General features: G+C 37.2%; 1 protein-coding gene across 3 annotated transcripts in view; it reads right to left on the bottom strand.

The window, feature by feature from the left end:
- LOC131159224 (CSC1-like protein At3g54510) overlaps window positions 1-17625 on the bottom strand; it is a 91024-nt gene that overhangs the window by 14108 nt on the left and 59291 nt on the right. The window contains exons 4-8 of one of the 3 annotated variants that reach the window (XM_058113955.1): window positions 12542-12754; window positions 10718-10912; window positions 8992-9290; window positions 2179-2458; window positions 722-1000 (exon numbers count right to left, since the gene is read on the bottom strand). In XM_058113955.1, the coding sequence (XP_057969938.1) occupies window positions 722-1000; window positions 2179-2458; window positions 8992-9290; window positions 10718-10912; window positions 12542-12754 (1266 nt within the window). The remainder of the gene's footprint in view (window positions 1-721; window positions 1001-2178; window positions 2459-8991; window positions 9291-10717; window positions 10913-12541; window positions 12755-17625) is intronic. The other 2 variants (XM_058113956.1, XM_058113957.1) reach the window with 2 other exon arrangements.

Genomic DNA, 17625 nt, shown 5'->3' with positions numbered 1-17625 from the left:
ATTAGTTTATAACTGAAACCTAAGTCCACTCCCCTCCAGACAAGGGGAAGTGCAACCCCTCAATGCTATATATGTGTGGTTCCAACCCTCTTTCTATGGTAATATAATAAGGTGCATTAAGTCATGGCTCCAACCTATACAAGGGGCAAGCAAAAAGCAGCTGTAGGAAGAGCTTCATGGTCTTATCTTTAAAGGGCGTAGCATCAGGATCTCCATCCTGCCTTATTAAATGTGGACAAATCTACATTTTTCAGAAATTAGGTACAGCACAGAAGATGTGATTATCTCTGCATTATATGGAATTAAATAATCATTGGGATCTTAATTTCAATTATAATATGTGCATCGAATTAGAACTGAGCTACCACATGATGTAGAAGTGCTGTCATGGATGGCAGGGGGTCCATAGTACCCAAAGCAATGGAATGATCCAGTATCAGGGAAGAGGCCTAGAAGTGCCTATTGCCACATGTCCACACACAGTTGGCTCTACATCTATAGCTAACCTCTGTCCAGGGCCTAGCAGATCTAAAGGGGGCTTTAAACCCTACTCCTTATTCCCATCTATATCAGTTTGACAGCACTATGGTGAAGCTTGGGATAGATAGTATAACATTATTCAAATGAGACACTCAATTACACAAATAAACTACTATGAAGTTTTCAAGTAGGATACATTGCAGTAACTTGGTTGAAAAAAAAAACAGGTGAAGAGGTAAACCTGGTTAACATAAACGGCATAGCCTAAAAAGAAGTAGCCAACAAGAAATGGAAGCAGCAATGGTGAGACAACTGCATATATCATGCCAATCAGAATTGAGAGGGAAACAAAAGGAATAACTCTGAAGTATGGTAGCATATAAAGATAAGGATTTTTCTTCTTCCCATAGCCATATGTATATGTCTTTATAAGATCCCATAGAAGTAGTGTGGGTTGTAGAACCTCCAAAGAAAACCCTGATAACCCATCTGCCAAGATGTATGTCATAAAGAAATCTGCCTGGAAAGAACCAAAAAAAAAAAACAGTAAGACAAGATAATATATTTTGGAGCATCCTTAGCATTTATTCTCAGTCCAAATGTATATTAAATTATCTATAACAAAAACAAAAAAGTAATTTACACATTGGGTCATAATTAGGAGGAGCAGTTCTAGATATCATCAAAGGCTTGATTTGTTGGCAGACAACTGAAGAGCTTTTTGCTGAAATGGTAACCTAAGATGGTATTAGAGCCATGATTGGATCATGGGTTCTATTCTTTTTGCTAGTGTTTGTTGTCAGTTTGTTAAAAACTTTGTGCCAGTATGCCCCATAATGAAATTCATTCATTGTTTTCTTTACCTCACCATGTGCAATCAAGCTATGAATCTGGAGTGTTGAAGGCTTGGCATGCATTTTTGGCCCACAACCTAACAACTTAAGCTCTTAGATGAAGTGGTAGTCCAACACATGTCAAGGTCATGGCATATTTAAGTTATTAAGCGTATACAGGTAAACCAAAGTGCCAAAATTAACCCATCTGGTAATCCTGTCAAGGACGCCATGTATAATTACAACCTGCTTATTAGATTCTTTCCCAAACAATGGTGCAAACTAGTTTAACCATTACTAAACAGGTTAAATTGGGGTACAGCTGACAAGTAACAAATAGGTTGCTACAGATTCATACCATTATTTGAATTTAATGATCAGTTTGTATCAGCAGAGTCCATTTATTTATTTTTTTAAATTATATGAAATTAATTACAATAAAATGTACAAACCTACACCTAATTCATACGAAACTATATCATGATATTTTATTAAAAAAAATTACTGTTTCTATTTTATAAACTTAAATAATTGTCTTAAATAGGCAGATCCGCCATGGTCTTTTTTTCACACCACATATATATTTAACACCTCTCAAATTTTCAAATTTGGACAAATGTATTTAGATTGGCCTAAGCCAAAAAAAGACTTTTCAATTTTAAAGGGATGGACAGACCCACTGATTTTCTCTCAATCTAGTGCTTAGTGGGTCATGTCAAATATTGCCATGCTTCTTGCAACATTTTTCCTGTCTGTTCATTCTGGTTGTGTAGTTTTATCATACTATCCAAACACAGCTATAGAAAATGATATAATGTATGACAATAATGTGCAGAGAAAATCAACAAAGATTAGCAAAGCTTACTTGAGCAGATACTGCTCTTGCTAGATGACTTGGAATATTTCTAGGATGGCTCACAGATTCTCCAATTTCTTCAAGTAAAGATCCGGACAACAAGCTCAAGAAGAACACATTCCCCATTAGAAAATAAAAGACCATGTTGCAAGCCTTTATATCCCTATTGCTTGTTGAGATACAACCTGCTAGGTTAGACAATGCAAGCATGGCAAATGGAATAGTGTATATAAATCCATTGAGAATGACACTTGGAAGATAGCCTGTCACAATGGACCTTAGCCCTGGTCTGTAGCATAATTGATCAGTCAGTCATAAACTGAGTAATTATCTTGTAACCTGCAAGTAAATAACTAGGAGAAGCACATTTCAGAATGTAAGAACTACTATCATTCTTAACGACCAATGAGTATCCTAACAAAAAAATTTTAAAACTTAAAAAAAGTAATTTATGTAAAATAGAATAACAACTAATTCTTCCTCTTTATGTTAAAAGAACCTTATCATCGTTGGTTCTTGAATTGATGCACGGACAAGTAAAAAAAAAAGCACATAAGGACATCCTCTCTCAGTGTAAATATTCTCTCTTGATTGAAAGCTGTCCCTCCATCCAAATAAATGCCCAATTTTACAAAGAAAACTGAAATAATATATGAATATCCAGACATGCAAGATTTGTAATCTACATTTCATTTCGTTGGATCTGTAATAATAATCATCCAAGATCTCCAATAATCTGCATTGCATGCATGTAGGAACTTATAAGCTCAAGACCTTAGAGAGACCTTAGGGAAGATGCTGGATTTTTTCGATAGGATAGAAAGACCTTAGGTCCCTAAACAAATGCACAAACAGTCCCCATATCACTTACATAATCAGGGGAATTAATTGACTTAAAAATGGACTAAATAGGCAAAATTTGTGAGAGGTCGGGCCACCGAACCCATCATGTTCAAAACACCTCGAGCGCCCGAACCGCTGAGAAGTCAGCGGGTTGACCAGGTTTCAGACGACCGAACCAAAAATGAGTGCATCTCCCTTGGGCGACCGAACCCATATCAAAGTGCTTTTCACCAACCCGGGCACCCGAACCTTTGCGTTCAAAAGGGCCTCGGGTGACCGAACTTGCTAGTTTGGTTAACCAAACTTAGCTTCGGGCACCCGAACCGCGGACAGAAAGTTTCTGTCTTTGGTTTAGCCAACCAACCCTGACGTCGGGCACCCGAACCTTTAAAAATTGAATTTCTGAATGAGTCTATTCGGGCACCCGAACCTCAAGACTAGGCACCCAAATCTCGCAGGTTAAATTATTTTTTACCGAGATTAAATTTAACTAAACAGGGTTAATTTTCTTAAACCATCAATTTTAAGAATACCCTTGGTGTTCCCAACAGTAATAATTTTGCCTATGCCTATATATATCTCTTTATTTGAAAAATTAAGAAATTATTAGCAAATAGGATTAAGCCAAAATTCTCTGAAAAATTCAAAATCTTATTTTCTCCTAATTAGTCCATAACACTCAAATACCTTCATTCCTTTGAGAAATCTTACTTTTTGAGTGTTTTATTAATTGTTTTTAAATTGCTAAGAAACCCTCACTTGCTTTGCTTGTGATTTTCATATTGAGGGTTTAGCTTGATTTTTCCCCCGATTTTATTTGATAAATCTTTGTGTGGGAAAAATCTTATAGCTAAGTGAGTCTTTGCATTGTCATTGCAAGACTCACTAGAGCTTATATTTTGTGTGCAAAAATATTTTTACAAAGCTATAATATTTTCAAACTACTCTTGTGCCTATTTCATTGAAGGAAAATATTTTGAGTTAGTTTGAATATTTGATTAGCTTGTTAGAACACTCTACGCATATTAGAGATTATACATCTTATTGAGTGTTGATTGCACACGTAGAGCACTGAGCTTATAGTTCATACATACTTGAGGTGCATTGATTATACTGTGCATATTGTAGTACATATTTGCTTAGTGTGAGAAGCATATTTCCGTATACATAAAAATTATATTTCATTATTGTATTCCAGGCACAGGCCTGAAGAGGGAGACTAGTCCTGTTGAATAGTCCCGGACTGGCTTAGACCCAGTTAGGAAAGCTAGGTGCGCCATCTTGGTAAGGCGTGTTGGTTGAGGTCAACCCCTTGAATTGACCTGGTTATAACCGGTGTCGCTCCACCCGTTAAGTGAGCAGTAGTGGAATCCTTATGTTGGTGTAGCCAAGGCAAGGACGTAGGCAGTATTGGTCAAACCCCTATAACATATCGTGTGTCTGTTTTTATTTCAGCACTTTATATTTACCGCACATGTATGTTATAGTGTAAATGATGTGCATGATTTAAATTCTGCATATTAAACTTATCTGCGCATTTGGGTAGACAGACCCTAGGTTGTGTAATACTACAAATGTCTAGTTAAACCTAGGAAGAAATTTAAAATTCCAATTCACCCCCCTGCTTGGGAATACACCAAAGCTAACACTACTTGTTCTTGCCAACGGCGAAGGACGTTTAGGACGCTGTTCGTGAGACGTATTCTGACGTTGAGAGTTGCTCTCAGATCTTCAAGATAAAGAACCGACTGTGGCAAATGAGGCAAGGCGAGAGAGACGTTACCGAGTACTACATGGAGATGACCCATCTCTGGCAGGACCTTGATTTGAGCATTGAGGAGGAGTGGGAATGCTCCGGCAACAGCACACGCTACAAGAGACGAGTCAAGAACGAATGGGTCTTCCAGTCCTTGGCCTGCCTCAACAGTGATCTAGACGAAGTGTGGGGAAGAATCATTGGCCGACGACCCCTGCCATCAACCCGAGAGGTGTTCGCAAAAGTGAGGCGTGAGGAGAGCAGAAGACACGTGATGTTGAGACAACCGATAGGCCATATTGGGCCTAAAGTACCAGCCCCGAATTTGAAGTCAAATGGGCCTGAAGCCTCGGTCCTAATTTCAAAAGGCCCTACGGGATTTGGGCAAAAATCAAGAAAGGGAAAATTATGGTGCGAGCACTGTCGTAACCCAGGTCATTCAAAAGATACCTACTGGGAGATTCATGGAAAGCTTGCAGATTGGAAGCCGAGGCAATATCAAAAAAATCGTGGCTATCAGGCTACTACTGATAATTCAAATAAGAAGTCCCAAGGCGAGAGAAATAACAATACCACAGCAAGTGGTGTATTCAGTCCAGAGCAGTTGGACCAGCTATATAAAATGTTTTCCTTATCAATTCAAACATCGGATCAGTCTTCCACTAGTTCTTTAGCCCACTGAGGTAATTTTTTATTAGCCTTAAATTTTCATCTCATTACAAATCACCATGGATAATTGACTCAAGTGCCTCTGATCATATGACTGATTCTTATCAATTGTTCTCATCCTATTCACCATATGCTGGAAACTTGAAAGTTAAAATTGTAGATGGATCTCTCTCACCGGTAGCAGGCAAGGAAGTATTCGCATATCTGATTCTATAACTTTAAAATCTGTCCTACATGTCCCTAAATTATCTTGCAATTTGTTATCCATTAGCCAGTTGACAAAAGATTTCAATTGCTCTGCTAAATTTGTTTCATCTCACTATGTTTTCCAGGACCTATCATTGGGGAAGATGATTGGCAGTGCTAAGGCGTGTGAGGGACTCTACAACTTTGAAGAGGCAAATACAAGTGAACAATGTAATACTACAATTTGTGATTCTGCATCTATTTATAGAGATAGTGAACTTTTGTTATGGCATTCTAGGATGGGTCATCCAAATTTTCAATATTTAAGACGTTTATTTCCTTCTATTTGTTCAAATAAAACGTCTTCTGATTTTCAATGTGAAGTTTGTGAGCTTGCAAAATACCAGCATAATTCTTTCCCAAAATCCACATACAAACCATCTCGTCCATTTACTATGATTCACAGTAATTTATGGGGGCCCTCACGCTCCCCTAATCGCACTCGTACTAAATGGTTTGTTACTTTTATTGATGATCATACTCGTATTTGTTAGGTTTACTTGTTGAAAGATAAAACTGAAATCCGTTCTATTTTTTGTTAGTTTTCACTCCATGATTCAAACACAATTCCAAACTCGCATTCAAATTTTACGTACTGATAATGGTACAAAATATTTTAATGATATCCTAGGACATTATCTTCAATAAAATGGAATTATTCATCAGAGTTTTTGTGTGGATACCCCTCAACAAAATGGGGTTGCTAAACTAAAAAACAGACATATACTTAAAGTACTGCATTTGTTCATGTTCATGCTCACAATCGGGATAAATTGGAACCTCGTGCCATTAAATGCGTCTTTATTGGTTACTCTCCTATGCAGAAAGGCTACAAATGTTATGACCCTGTCTTAAAAAAAATGTTTGTCAGCCTTGATGTCAAGTTCTTTGAAACCACTCCTCATTTCCCAAAGCCCTCTCTTCAGGGGGAGAAGTGGAGCGAAGATTGGTTCTTTGATTTCTCTACTACTGAATTTGTGCCATCTAATGAGTCTCTTATTGCATCATTCCCTGGCCCATCTACTGAGTCTCCCATTGCTGAGTCTCCCATTGCATCATGTCCTGACCTGTCATATACAAACAATCACTTAAACTCAGGGGGAGATGCAGAAAAACAAAAGGAAATACTTGTTTACTCAAGAAAGGCCAAAACAAAGAACATGGAGAATCTCATACCTGAGGCACCAAATGAGTTGGAACTGGTGATAGCTCCGAGCAACCATGAGTCCACGCCCAGTCCCAGTCAGGTAATCAATGACCATGAGCTTTCTTATGCTAAGTCTGCACCTGATGACATCAATTTACCCATTGTAGTCAGAAAATAAACTAGGTCATGTACTCTATATCCCTGGTCAAAATACATGTCCTATAAAACTCTGACTACAGGGTATCGTACTTTTACCTCTAACCTTGACAGGATAAAAATTCCAAATAATATTCACGAAGCCCTGGAAAATTCCTGAATGGAGGGAAGTCGTTATGGAAGAAATGTGGGCCCTAGAAAAAAAAATGGAACTTGGAATGTTATGAACTTGCTGAGAGGAAAGAAACTAGTAGGCTACAAATGGGTCTTCACAGTGAAATATAGAGTTGATGGGGCAGTTGAACGATATAAAGCTAGACTCATTGCAAAAGGGTTTACACAGACTTATGGCATTAACTACACGGAGACATTTGCACCAATGGCAAAATTGAACACAATTCGGGTACTCCTATCTTTGGCAGTAAACTTAGACTGGCCACTACAGAAACTCGACATTAAGAGTGCATTTCTAAATGGTGAGCTAGAAGAAGAAGTCCACATGACTATACCACCATGTTTTAGTAAGAAAGGAGAAGAAATCAGAGTATGCAAACTCAAGAAGTCCTTGTATGGACCCAAACAATCTCTCAGAGCGTGGTTCGACAGATTTGCAAAAGTGATTAAAAATTAGGGATATCGACAAGGACAATCAGATCACACTTGTTCTTCCAACAGTCTGAAAGTTGTAAGAAAACAATTCTGATAGTATATGTTGATGATATAATCCTAACTGGAGATGATACAGTGGAGATGGAAAGATTAAAGAAAGTCCTACTGCTGAGTTTGAAGTTAAAGACCCGAGACAAATGCAGTACTTCTTGGGAATGGAAATTGCTAGATCAAAAAAGGGTATCAATGTCTCTCAGCGAAAGTATATTCTTGATCTCCTAACCGAAACCAGCATGCTTGGCTACAAACCTAGTGAAACTCCGATTGAAGCAGTAAAGAGGGTCGAAGAATGTGGGATACCAGTTGAAAAAGAAAGGTATCAGAGATTGGTTTGTAAACTAATCTACCTATCGCATACCAAACCCGACATTGCATTTGCGGTAAGTGTGGTAAGCCAACACATGCATTCACCGAAAAAGACTCACCTAGATGCTGTGTATAAGATCCTCAGGTACCTCAAGGGTTCTCTGGGCAAAGGACTTTTCTTCAAAAAATGTGAAAGCAAGGAAATAGAAATTTTCACAGATGCGGATTGGGCAGGAACAACAGAAGACAGAAGGTCTACCACTGGATATTGCACCTTTGTATGGGGAAATTTGGTAACTTGGAGGAGCAAAAAGCAGAATGTAGTGGCTCGAAGCAACGCTAAAACTGAATTTAGAGCAGTTGCACAAGGAATATGTGAAGGATTGTGGTTACGGAAACTCTTGAAAGAGTTACAAATTCAGGTGAAATTCCCTATCAAACTCTATTGTGACAACAAAGCAGCCATCAGTATCTCTCTCAATCCAGTTTAACATGATAGGACTAAACGTGTGGAAGTAAATCGACATTTTATCAAAGAGAAGGTTGAAGAAGGAACCATCTGTATGACTTATGTACCTACCAAGGAACAAACTGCAGACATCTTTACTAAAGGGTTAACACAACAGAACTTTGATGATTTCTTTGGCAAGTTGGATATGATTAAATATTAATGATCCAACTTGAGGGGGAGTGTTGAAATCCTGAGTATCCTTGGGTATATTGAGTAAATTAGGAAAGTAGTAAATGTAAAAGATTGTATATTATTCTGTAGGAAGACTGTTTACTTATTTAGAATCTTTGATTGTATTATATATTGTAAGATTGGGATATACAAAATATTCAATTGAAGATATACAGAAATTGAATTCTGTCTTCAATACAGCATTCCCAATATCTAACAGTAGAAAATACAGATAAATTAACAGTAGAAGAGAACTGAATAAGAACTTATCAAATTATTGCTAAAATATGAAAGATTCACCATAATCAACAATGCCCAAGAGGTGCAGTATAAAAGCAAGGTCCTTACATTAATTGTACAGCCATTGCTGGGGGAAACCATTTCCTTAGTTTTTCAAATTTTGCAATTCCTTGTACTGCAGTGACTGGTATGGCAAAGAAAACTGTAAGAATTAGAGTAGCAAGAAAGACTGCAATTTTATAAAGTGGCAGATGTCTGTATGGAATTTCCAGATTCCTCCATATTACATCCCTTGGTTCTGGAGCCATTTCAGTTATAAAAAGCAGTGGATTTGAGTGCTGCTGACTTTGGGCAGCCAGTGCAGTGCCCCACCGTGAGTTAAATGTAACAAAAGCAACAGGCAACTCCTACAAAAAGGAATTATCCCATAATGAGAAATTTGTAATTATTCCAGAAAATATACTGAAAAGGATAAAATCTATGTGCCTTCACATTTTTTGTCTATTGAAACATTTCATAATCATGCATCCTATGTTTACAGCAAGAACATAGAAGGCACGTTCCTGCATGTCTCTCACCAGACAATTATTCTATAAACTTTCTTCTTTAAAATTTACTTTATTTACAAGGTGACCACTTCTAATAAAATGTACATATGCAATTGCTCCAGAATATTTCATTTGAAAACTCCAACGACAATCATGCCGAAACAGGAGCATCGACAGTTATACAGATTCAGGTTTCAGGTCTCATCTTGTAATTTCCAGTTCACTTGCAACTATATTCCAACAAGAAAAAAGTACTTAAATTTATTGTGTATTTTTTCTTGGGCATTGTACAAACTCTCTCTCCTGACACTGCATGGGCCATATGCCTGCAACACAACAGCAGCCCCAAATGAACTTCTATGTTGCTGAGACTTGTGTATGAGTGTTGAGTGTGGCTGCATGTCTAAATGCTGACTTCCCACTATTTTCATTAATTTCAAAGTTTCGCAGGAGTAGCCACATCCCTTAGCCAAGTCTAACCAAGTGTTGGACATCAGTATTCCAATGGAAATTCCACATTTCAGTGGCAAGTGAGATCTGAGTCGGCTGAACCTAATGCACTAATGATCAGAGAAGATTCCCATCACATCAAATCACTATTCCACCCATCAGAACTCTATATTATTCAATTATCCCATAACCAAGGGGAAAAAGAACCAGATATGAACAAAAAAAACACAAATTATGTCTTGTCTAAAAGAAAAATGAGGACTAATCTTGTCTGTTGATCCATACCTAGAGCAGGGTATATCTCTGGGGTCATTATAGGGATGCAGGGAGAGGGCAGACCACTTAGCCTGGTAAGTGGGTTTGCACTGACTAAATAAAATATAAGATCACTTGCTTTCCCCAGTACACTCATCTATATGTATTATGTAATTTGTGTGTTTCAATTTTTTCATACTATTTCTTCATTTCTTTTTTTGATTGAATAAATTTAAGAAATTGAGTTGCCATTTTTGGTAAATCAGATTGTGTTATCTTCACAACCCAGGATGTATAAAAACAGTGTCACTTAGTGTGCCCCTTATGCATTTTTGAGAAGCTAAATCAGAAAACACGAAAGCAATTAAGCAATGAATGTCCAAAGAAAGAGGACAAGAAAACAAATGATACAGCCAGGGTTTATGATTTAATATTCTCCTGGATGATAAAGAAGATTATACCCTAAAAATGAGTCTGTACATGTGTTTTTGTGTGTTTGTATGCATGTTAGGCAAATACTCTCACTGCCAGTGCCCCAATTCTAAATAATGCAACACAACTGCAGCCACCATATAATTTACCTGATGTGTGAGTATATTTTCACACTGTGCAATGCGTATTTTACGATAAAATTCTTGAAGCCTTTCCTCAAGCTGTGATATTTCCGCAGCATATTCTTGAAATGCTCCAAAGAACAAGAATATTTTTTTACGTTTCTTACACATGGACCTGTGTCTCAAATCCTCTATTTTTCTTGCAATAGATTTTGCCTGTAACTAGAGTAAAAGTTTCTGTAAGGGGAAAATGTTTAACCAGAGAGCGAGAGAAAGAGAGGTTGGGAGAGGGGGGGGGGGGGGGGAAATGAAACTTAAGAGTATCTCATGTAACAGCAACAAAATATTATTTATATTCAAGCTATTATTTATATCCATAGTCATACTATATGCTAAATGTGGCACAAAGTTTGAGATGAAGGAAACTCAACTGAATATGCAACAAAGACCAATTAAAGCATCAAAACAAAGGCGGGAGTTGATTCAAGTTGAAGCTGGCACAAAGACAAGAGGAGGGTTTAAACATACATGCATTGATGGTGAGAAACGAAAACATTGCTTATGATACCTCAGACAGAGCTCAGTGGTAAAAAGAATATCCATAGCAAGTCTCTGGTACTGGAGGCTATGTTGAGTCATACATAGAACCCAATGGATCATTTCAAGACAAAATTACGATGGTATAGTTGCAATTTTAAGTCATTCCTAGCAACATTTATAACAGGAAAATATAATGGAATACACTCCATGGCCAGCCAATTTTCTTTTAGAGTTCTCTTGAAAAGTTTATTTTAAACTTCTTCCATATGTCCAAAACAGATAGAGCTTTTGAGCCCTCTAACTAGCGCCCAAAGAAATTGCTGATAAACTTGGTATAACTGCAGAACTGCCAACGCATCAAGAAAGTTATGACTTATGAGTAAATAAAAGACATGAAAACAGAATCCTAAAGAAAATTTTGGATCCATGAAACGAAGTTTAGTTCAAGAAAGAGATTATGGTTAACATGGACAAAGTAAGTACTTATATTACACATTAATGCTCATCTACATTATGGTATCATAAACAAACATATGGCAACTTATTTTCTCTTTTTCTCATTTGGATCGTTGTCTGCAGATCCTGCAAGCCCTAGACTATGATCTGAATGCCAAACAGAAAAAAAATAAGATGGTGAAAAAAAAAAAAAACCAAACAACACAAACTAAATATGTTGTTCGGCTTCAAAGCCTATATTGATGGGTGAAGACTGTGAGAAATTTCCTTAAGAATGGAGAATAATTAACAAATAGCTCCTTAACCTCAAACCTTAACCTTAACCCTCTTAGTGAGTTTCGCCAACATAATAAATTTTATCTTACACAATAACACCTGCAGTCAAGATTGGAAACCATAAAATCCATTCAGGCTGCCCAAAGAAAACAACAGCTAAATTTCGAAAAAAAATTGATAAAACCATACTCCCCCCCCCCCCCCCCCACCTTTTCTTTCTGGGCTAACATTCACTAAATTTTGAAATTTCAAAAGAAGAAAAGAAGAGAGATCCACAATTTCATGGGAAAAAAACAAATGTCCTGCTCCTCAGTTCTCCTGTCCCTTTCTTCTGACCATCCCTAGAAGATAGAGGCGAAAAATTAAAAAGAAAGTCTGCAGCTTTAAAAACTAATATTTTTTAAGCGATAATGCAACATAAGTTTATAAATTTAGATGAAACCAAATGCGTTCCCAACTTTTTAAATGAAAATAAAACTTAAAATAAAACCACCAGCATGCCAATTTGCACAGGATGCTTATCACATCAGCCTAATAAGCAAAATTGAAAGAAATCTTATTTTATCAATAGATCCTTACCAACAAATTCTCAATGTAATTCCCCTCATATAATATTTGATATGATTGATAAGAGTATGGATGGTGTTTAGAGAAGAAGTGATCTACAGAACACCCTTGAGCCTGATGTTCAACGCAAAAGGGAATTTCTCGAACCAATATAGCGAATTGATCAGGCTGATGCCTGCAGTTTCGAAGTTGTTGAATCCTTTTCTCCAATATCTCACTATATTCCTGGAGATCAAAATGAAGGAGGGAGTCACATATTATGTCATTATTCCTAAACATTAAGTCCAAAAAGAAGCAACTACAATTTCTAATTTTTCCCACTGCCACTACAAAATGATATATTTTAATGTTATAATGATATATGTATGCATACAGAAGGTTTAAGGCCAACAATAAAGTCAGTGCCTACAATGGCAACTATGTCTCTCTGACTGAGTAACAATATGTGTCACCCACCCAGATTTATTAGTAGATAATTTGCGGTTTCTGCTCAGAAAGTGCATTAGGGAAAAAATAAAATTAGGAAAACAGATGCATAAAGGAATCCAGGAAGTATTTTTGCACTACAAATTCATCCATCACAATACTCAGATGAATGATCTAACAAAATTCTGATTTCTAAAAGCATTCTACATGGTTTCTCATTTAATATAGTAATATCTCGCTGCAGGTGTGATGAATGTGCAAAGACGTTAGGGTCTAAAAAACTGTGACTCATGTCATGTAGCATGTTTGAAGAACAAGTTAGTTGATTGGGTGGGTGCTTCAAATCAATATTTGACAGTTTTGTTAACAGAGGATAGAGGTTCTTTGCTTTTTACTTTTGTATATGCTAAATGTTATTATATTGAGAGAAGAGAATTATGGGAACGGCTTCAGGGGATGTCGAGTTTTGATGTAGCTTGGGTTGTTATGGGAGATTTTAATGTAATTCGGTCATATGAGGAAAGGGTGGGAGGTCGACCTCGCTTGGGTTCGTCTATGGCTGAATTCAATGGTTGTATTAATAGATGTGGATTATTGGACCTCAAATTCGAAGGAAGCCAGTTTTTATGGTGCAATGGCCATCAAGGATTGACGAGAAGTTGGGCGAAACTTGATAGGGTGCTGATTATTCATGCTTTTTCTGTAAAATATGGTTAAGGTAAGACATCATTGTTGAAAAGAAATACTTCAAATCATTCGCCTATCATATTACAGCTGGGTGTGAGTATGGAGAGGTATAGGCCAGCACCTTTTAGATTTCAAAACATGTGGACGTCGCATAGGGATTTTTTGAAAATGGTTGAATCATCTTGGAGAGAACACATTGTGGCGGATTCAGGATTTTGTAAATTGACGGGTAAATTGAAAAGGCTAAAACAAAGGCTTAGGGTGTGAGATAAACAGGCTTTCGGTCGTGTTGGTGGTATTATTCAAGAGTTGGAGGAAAGGGTGGAAAAGTATGAGAATTTACTGCAGACGAAGTACTCAGAATCAGTTGAAGAAGAGTTCCTTGTTTCTAAGGCTGAATTGGAGGTATGGTATAGAAGGGAAGAGGTTAGGTTGGCGCAGCAAGCAAAGATGAAATGGTTGACTGATGGTGATCATAATTCAAATTTTTTCCATGCGGTGATTACGCAAAGAAGGCGGAACTCTTGTGTGAACTCAATGGTGCTTTCTGATGGTTCGGTGTTGGAAAATAAGCAGATGGTCCATGATGAGGCTGTGAATTATTTTGAGCAATTCTTGAGGCAGAATAGTTCAGTGCAAAGGTCAAATTTGGATGGTATTATCCAATCGGTGGTTTCTGAGGATTCTATAGGACAGTTGAAGGAAGAACAGACTGAGGAGGTTTATGCAGCTATTTCTTCTATTTCTGTGAACAGTAGCCTAGAACCTGATGGGTTTGAGTCTTCTTTCTATATTACTAGCTGGAAGATTATTAAAAATGATGTGATGGATGCAGTAAGGGAGTTCTTCAAAGGTAACATGTTGCCTCGGTATTTTTGTTCTTCTTACATAGTTCTTATTCCAAAAGTAAAGGATCCTCAATCTTTTGATAATTTTAGCCGATAAGCCTTCGTAACGTAATCTATAAATTTTCTCCAAAGTCCTTGTTGGCAAGCTTTCATTGGTGATGGGTGATTTAATATCTCTTAAGCAAGGTGCTTTTGTGAAAGGAAGGAGTATTTTTGAAAATATAACGCTTGCTCAAGAGATGACAAAATTATTACATAGGCGGGTCAGAGGAGGTAATATGATGCTAAAGCTCGACATGAGCAAAGCGTATGATCGAGTGGAGTAGCAGGTGGTAGATCAGATTTTCCATGCTCTTGGTTTTCCAGATTGGTTTTGTAAGTTGATTCAGAATTGTATTTCTACTCCATGGTTTTTTGTTATAATGCATGGCACTTACAGGGGTTTTTTCAAGTCAAAAAGGGGGCTTGAGGCAAGGGGACCCGTTGTTGCCGTATATTTTCATCATCATGGAAGAAATTCTTTCTAAATTAATCCAAAAAAAGTTAACTGAGAAGCGGATTTTACCATTTGCACATCCAAGTGTTGCACCTATTATATCGCATTTAATGTATACGGATGATGTTATTATATTTGCTAATGCTGGTAAAAAATCTGTTAGACAGTTAATGGAGGTTATTAAGGAGTTTGAAAACTAAACTAGCCAAAGGGTGAATAAAGATAAATCAGCTATTTTTTTCTCAAAGAAGTTGGGTGCTCAGAGGAAGGGAGAAATTCTTCAAGAAACTAGTTTTATTGAAGGTAAATTTCCTTTTATGTATTTGGGTGTGCCTATAGTGGATGGTAAATTGAAGGGCTGTCATTTTGATCCTTTAATTCAAAAAATCAATAAGAGAGTTAAGGGCTGGAAAAGTAGATTGTTGTCTCAAAGAGGTTGTCTAATTTTGTTGAGACATGTGCTTTCGAGCATGTCATTGCATCTGTTAGCTATTCTAAATGTCTCGAAACTAGTGATAAAAAAGATATAAGGTATGTTTGCTTCTTTTTTCTAGGGATTTAAGGAAGGAAAAGAAAAAATGAAATGGAGGGCTTCGAAGAAATTGTGTGCTCCTGTGGAGGAGGGGGGTATAGGAGTAAAGGACATTTCGAAAGTGCAATGGTCTTTGTTCATGAAGTTTGGTTGGCAATTATTAACACAAAATTCTTTATGGGCTAGATTTTTTAAAGCTAAATATGTTAAAGGTGGACATATTGCTCTTTGCAGGCCACATGGATCAAATTCTTCTTTCTGGAGGAAAGTTCTACAATGTATGCCTGAGCTGTTAAGTAAATCTAGGTGGAAGGTTAGAGAAGGAGATGTAAAATTGTGGTATGATAAGTTTCTGGATTTGGGACCTTTGTTTTCAGAATGTCCAGATGGTGCACATTCACATATCAGATTAAAAGATTTGGTTATCAATAATGCGTGGGATGTGGAAAATTTGCAAAGGATCTTGGGATTTAATAAAGCGGAAGAAGTGATGGAAAGAGTTGGAAAACTTAGAAACTCTTCGAACATACTGCTATAGCTCCCGGAAAAGGATGGTTGCTTTAATACAAAGTCGGCTTGGGATGTTATCAGAGTTAGAGCTCCAAAATTTGATTGGGCAAAGTGGGTTTGGAACAAATGGTTACCCAAAAAAATGACTATCTGTATGTGGAAGCCTACCTTTGAGTGCTTAAGCATTGATGAAAAAGTGAGAAAGGTGGGGGTATCACTTGCTTCGGCGTGTAATTATTGTGAGATGAGACAACCAGAAGATATGGAACACATTTTAAATAAGGGAGATCTGGCTGCTAATGTATGGAGGAAGGTTTCGGTGGAGGTAGGTGTACCTTTCTTTGGGCAACAAAGTTGGAAAGAAAGAGTCCAAATGTGGTTTAATAGGGCTTCTCGATACTCTCAATTGGGAACATTGATGGGTTTGATTGCTTGTTTAATAGTTTGGAGGTTGTGGATAAGGAGATGTGTGGCTAGAATGGAGGGGAAATTGGAGAGTAGTACAGATGTGTGGTTGTCCATTAAGTATTGGGTGGGGGTTTTGAGTAAGAACATGACAGGAATGGCTCAGTTAAAGGATGCTGATATTCGGATATTGCAGAATCTGGAAGTGCAAATTGTGAATAAAAGAAATAAAACTATGCAAGGTGTGAGATGGCTAAAACCGAGACAAGGGAGGTTGAAACTAAATTTGGATGAGAGCAGCTTGGGAAACCTAGGACCGGCGGGTGGTGGTGGCATCCTTAAAGACTGTACAGGTTCTTTTATTTTTGGTTTTTCAAAATATTTTGGTTCTTGTTCAAATAATGAAGCTGAATTGAGAGCTGTGGTGGAAGGAATAAAGATTTGCAAACATTTAGGACATACCAGTATTGATATCAAATGTGCTTCGAATATTGTAGTAAATTAGATAAGATCCAGTAAGTGCTCCTTGTGGTATTTGTGGGATTTTTGGGAGCAGCGTATTGGTTTATTGGAGGGAGTAAACTTTTTTATAAATCATTTGTATAGAGAAGGGAACAAAGTGGCAGATGCATTGACTCGACAAGGTGCTATGGGTAGGAATAGTTTGTTTACAAATAGTAGCCAACTTCCTAGAGTTATCAATGGTTTGTATAAACTGGATAAGATGGGTACGGTTTGTTTTTTTTTCTTTTGTTTGGTTTGATGTGTGGGATGTTTTATTGGTTAGTTGGTCCTCGTTTTCATTTGTTTGGACTTGTAGTCCTGTTTTGGTTGCATGTTGATGTTGTTTTTGGGAGGCCTTTAAATTTTTTTCTATATGTTATCTTCTATTGCTTGTCTTTTTTATATGGTATTCCTCCACCAAGAGTGAGGGTATATTAATAAATAAATGGAGGTGCTGCTCTTCTTTAAAAAAAAAAAAAAATGTGTGAAGAACAAGTTGTAGTCATGAGAATAATCCAATTTTCGCATCTATCATTGCGTGATGAAGTAGCATAAGGAAGACAAGTGGTCATCACAAGGACCATCCAAGCATTTGGTCCTCTTTTTGGAATAGGTTAACATTTCAGTTCAAACTTGTACTTGTTAAAGCTGTTAACTGTTTGTTTATTGATTCTTAAAACAGATCTTG

The sequence above is a fragment of the Malania oleifera genome, chromosome 7, assembly GCF_029873635.1.
Source record: "Malania oleifera isolate guangnan ecotype guangnan chromosome 7, ASM2987363v1, whole genome shotgun sequence".
Taxonomy (NCBI): Eukaryota; Viridiplantae; Streptophyta; class Magnoliopsida; order Santalales; family Ximeniaceae; genus Malania; species Malania oleifera.
Note: the sequence above shows the minus strand (reverse complement) of the source record. Positions and strands in the feature narration are given on the sequence as shown.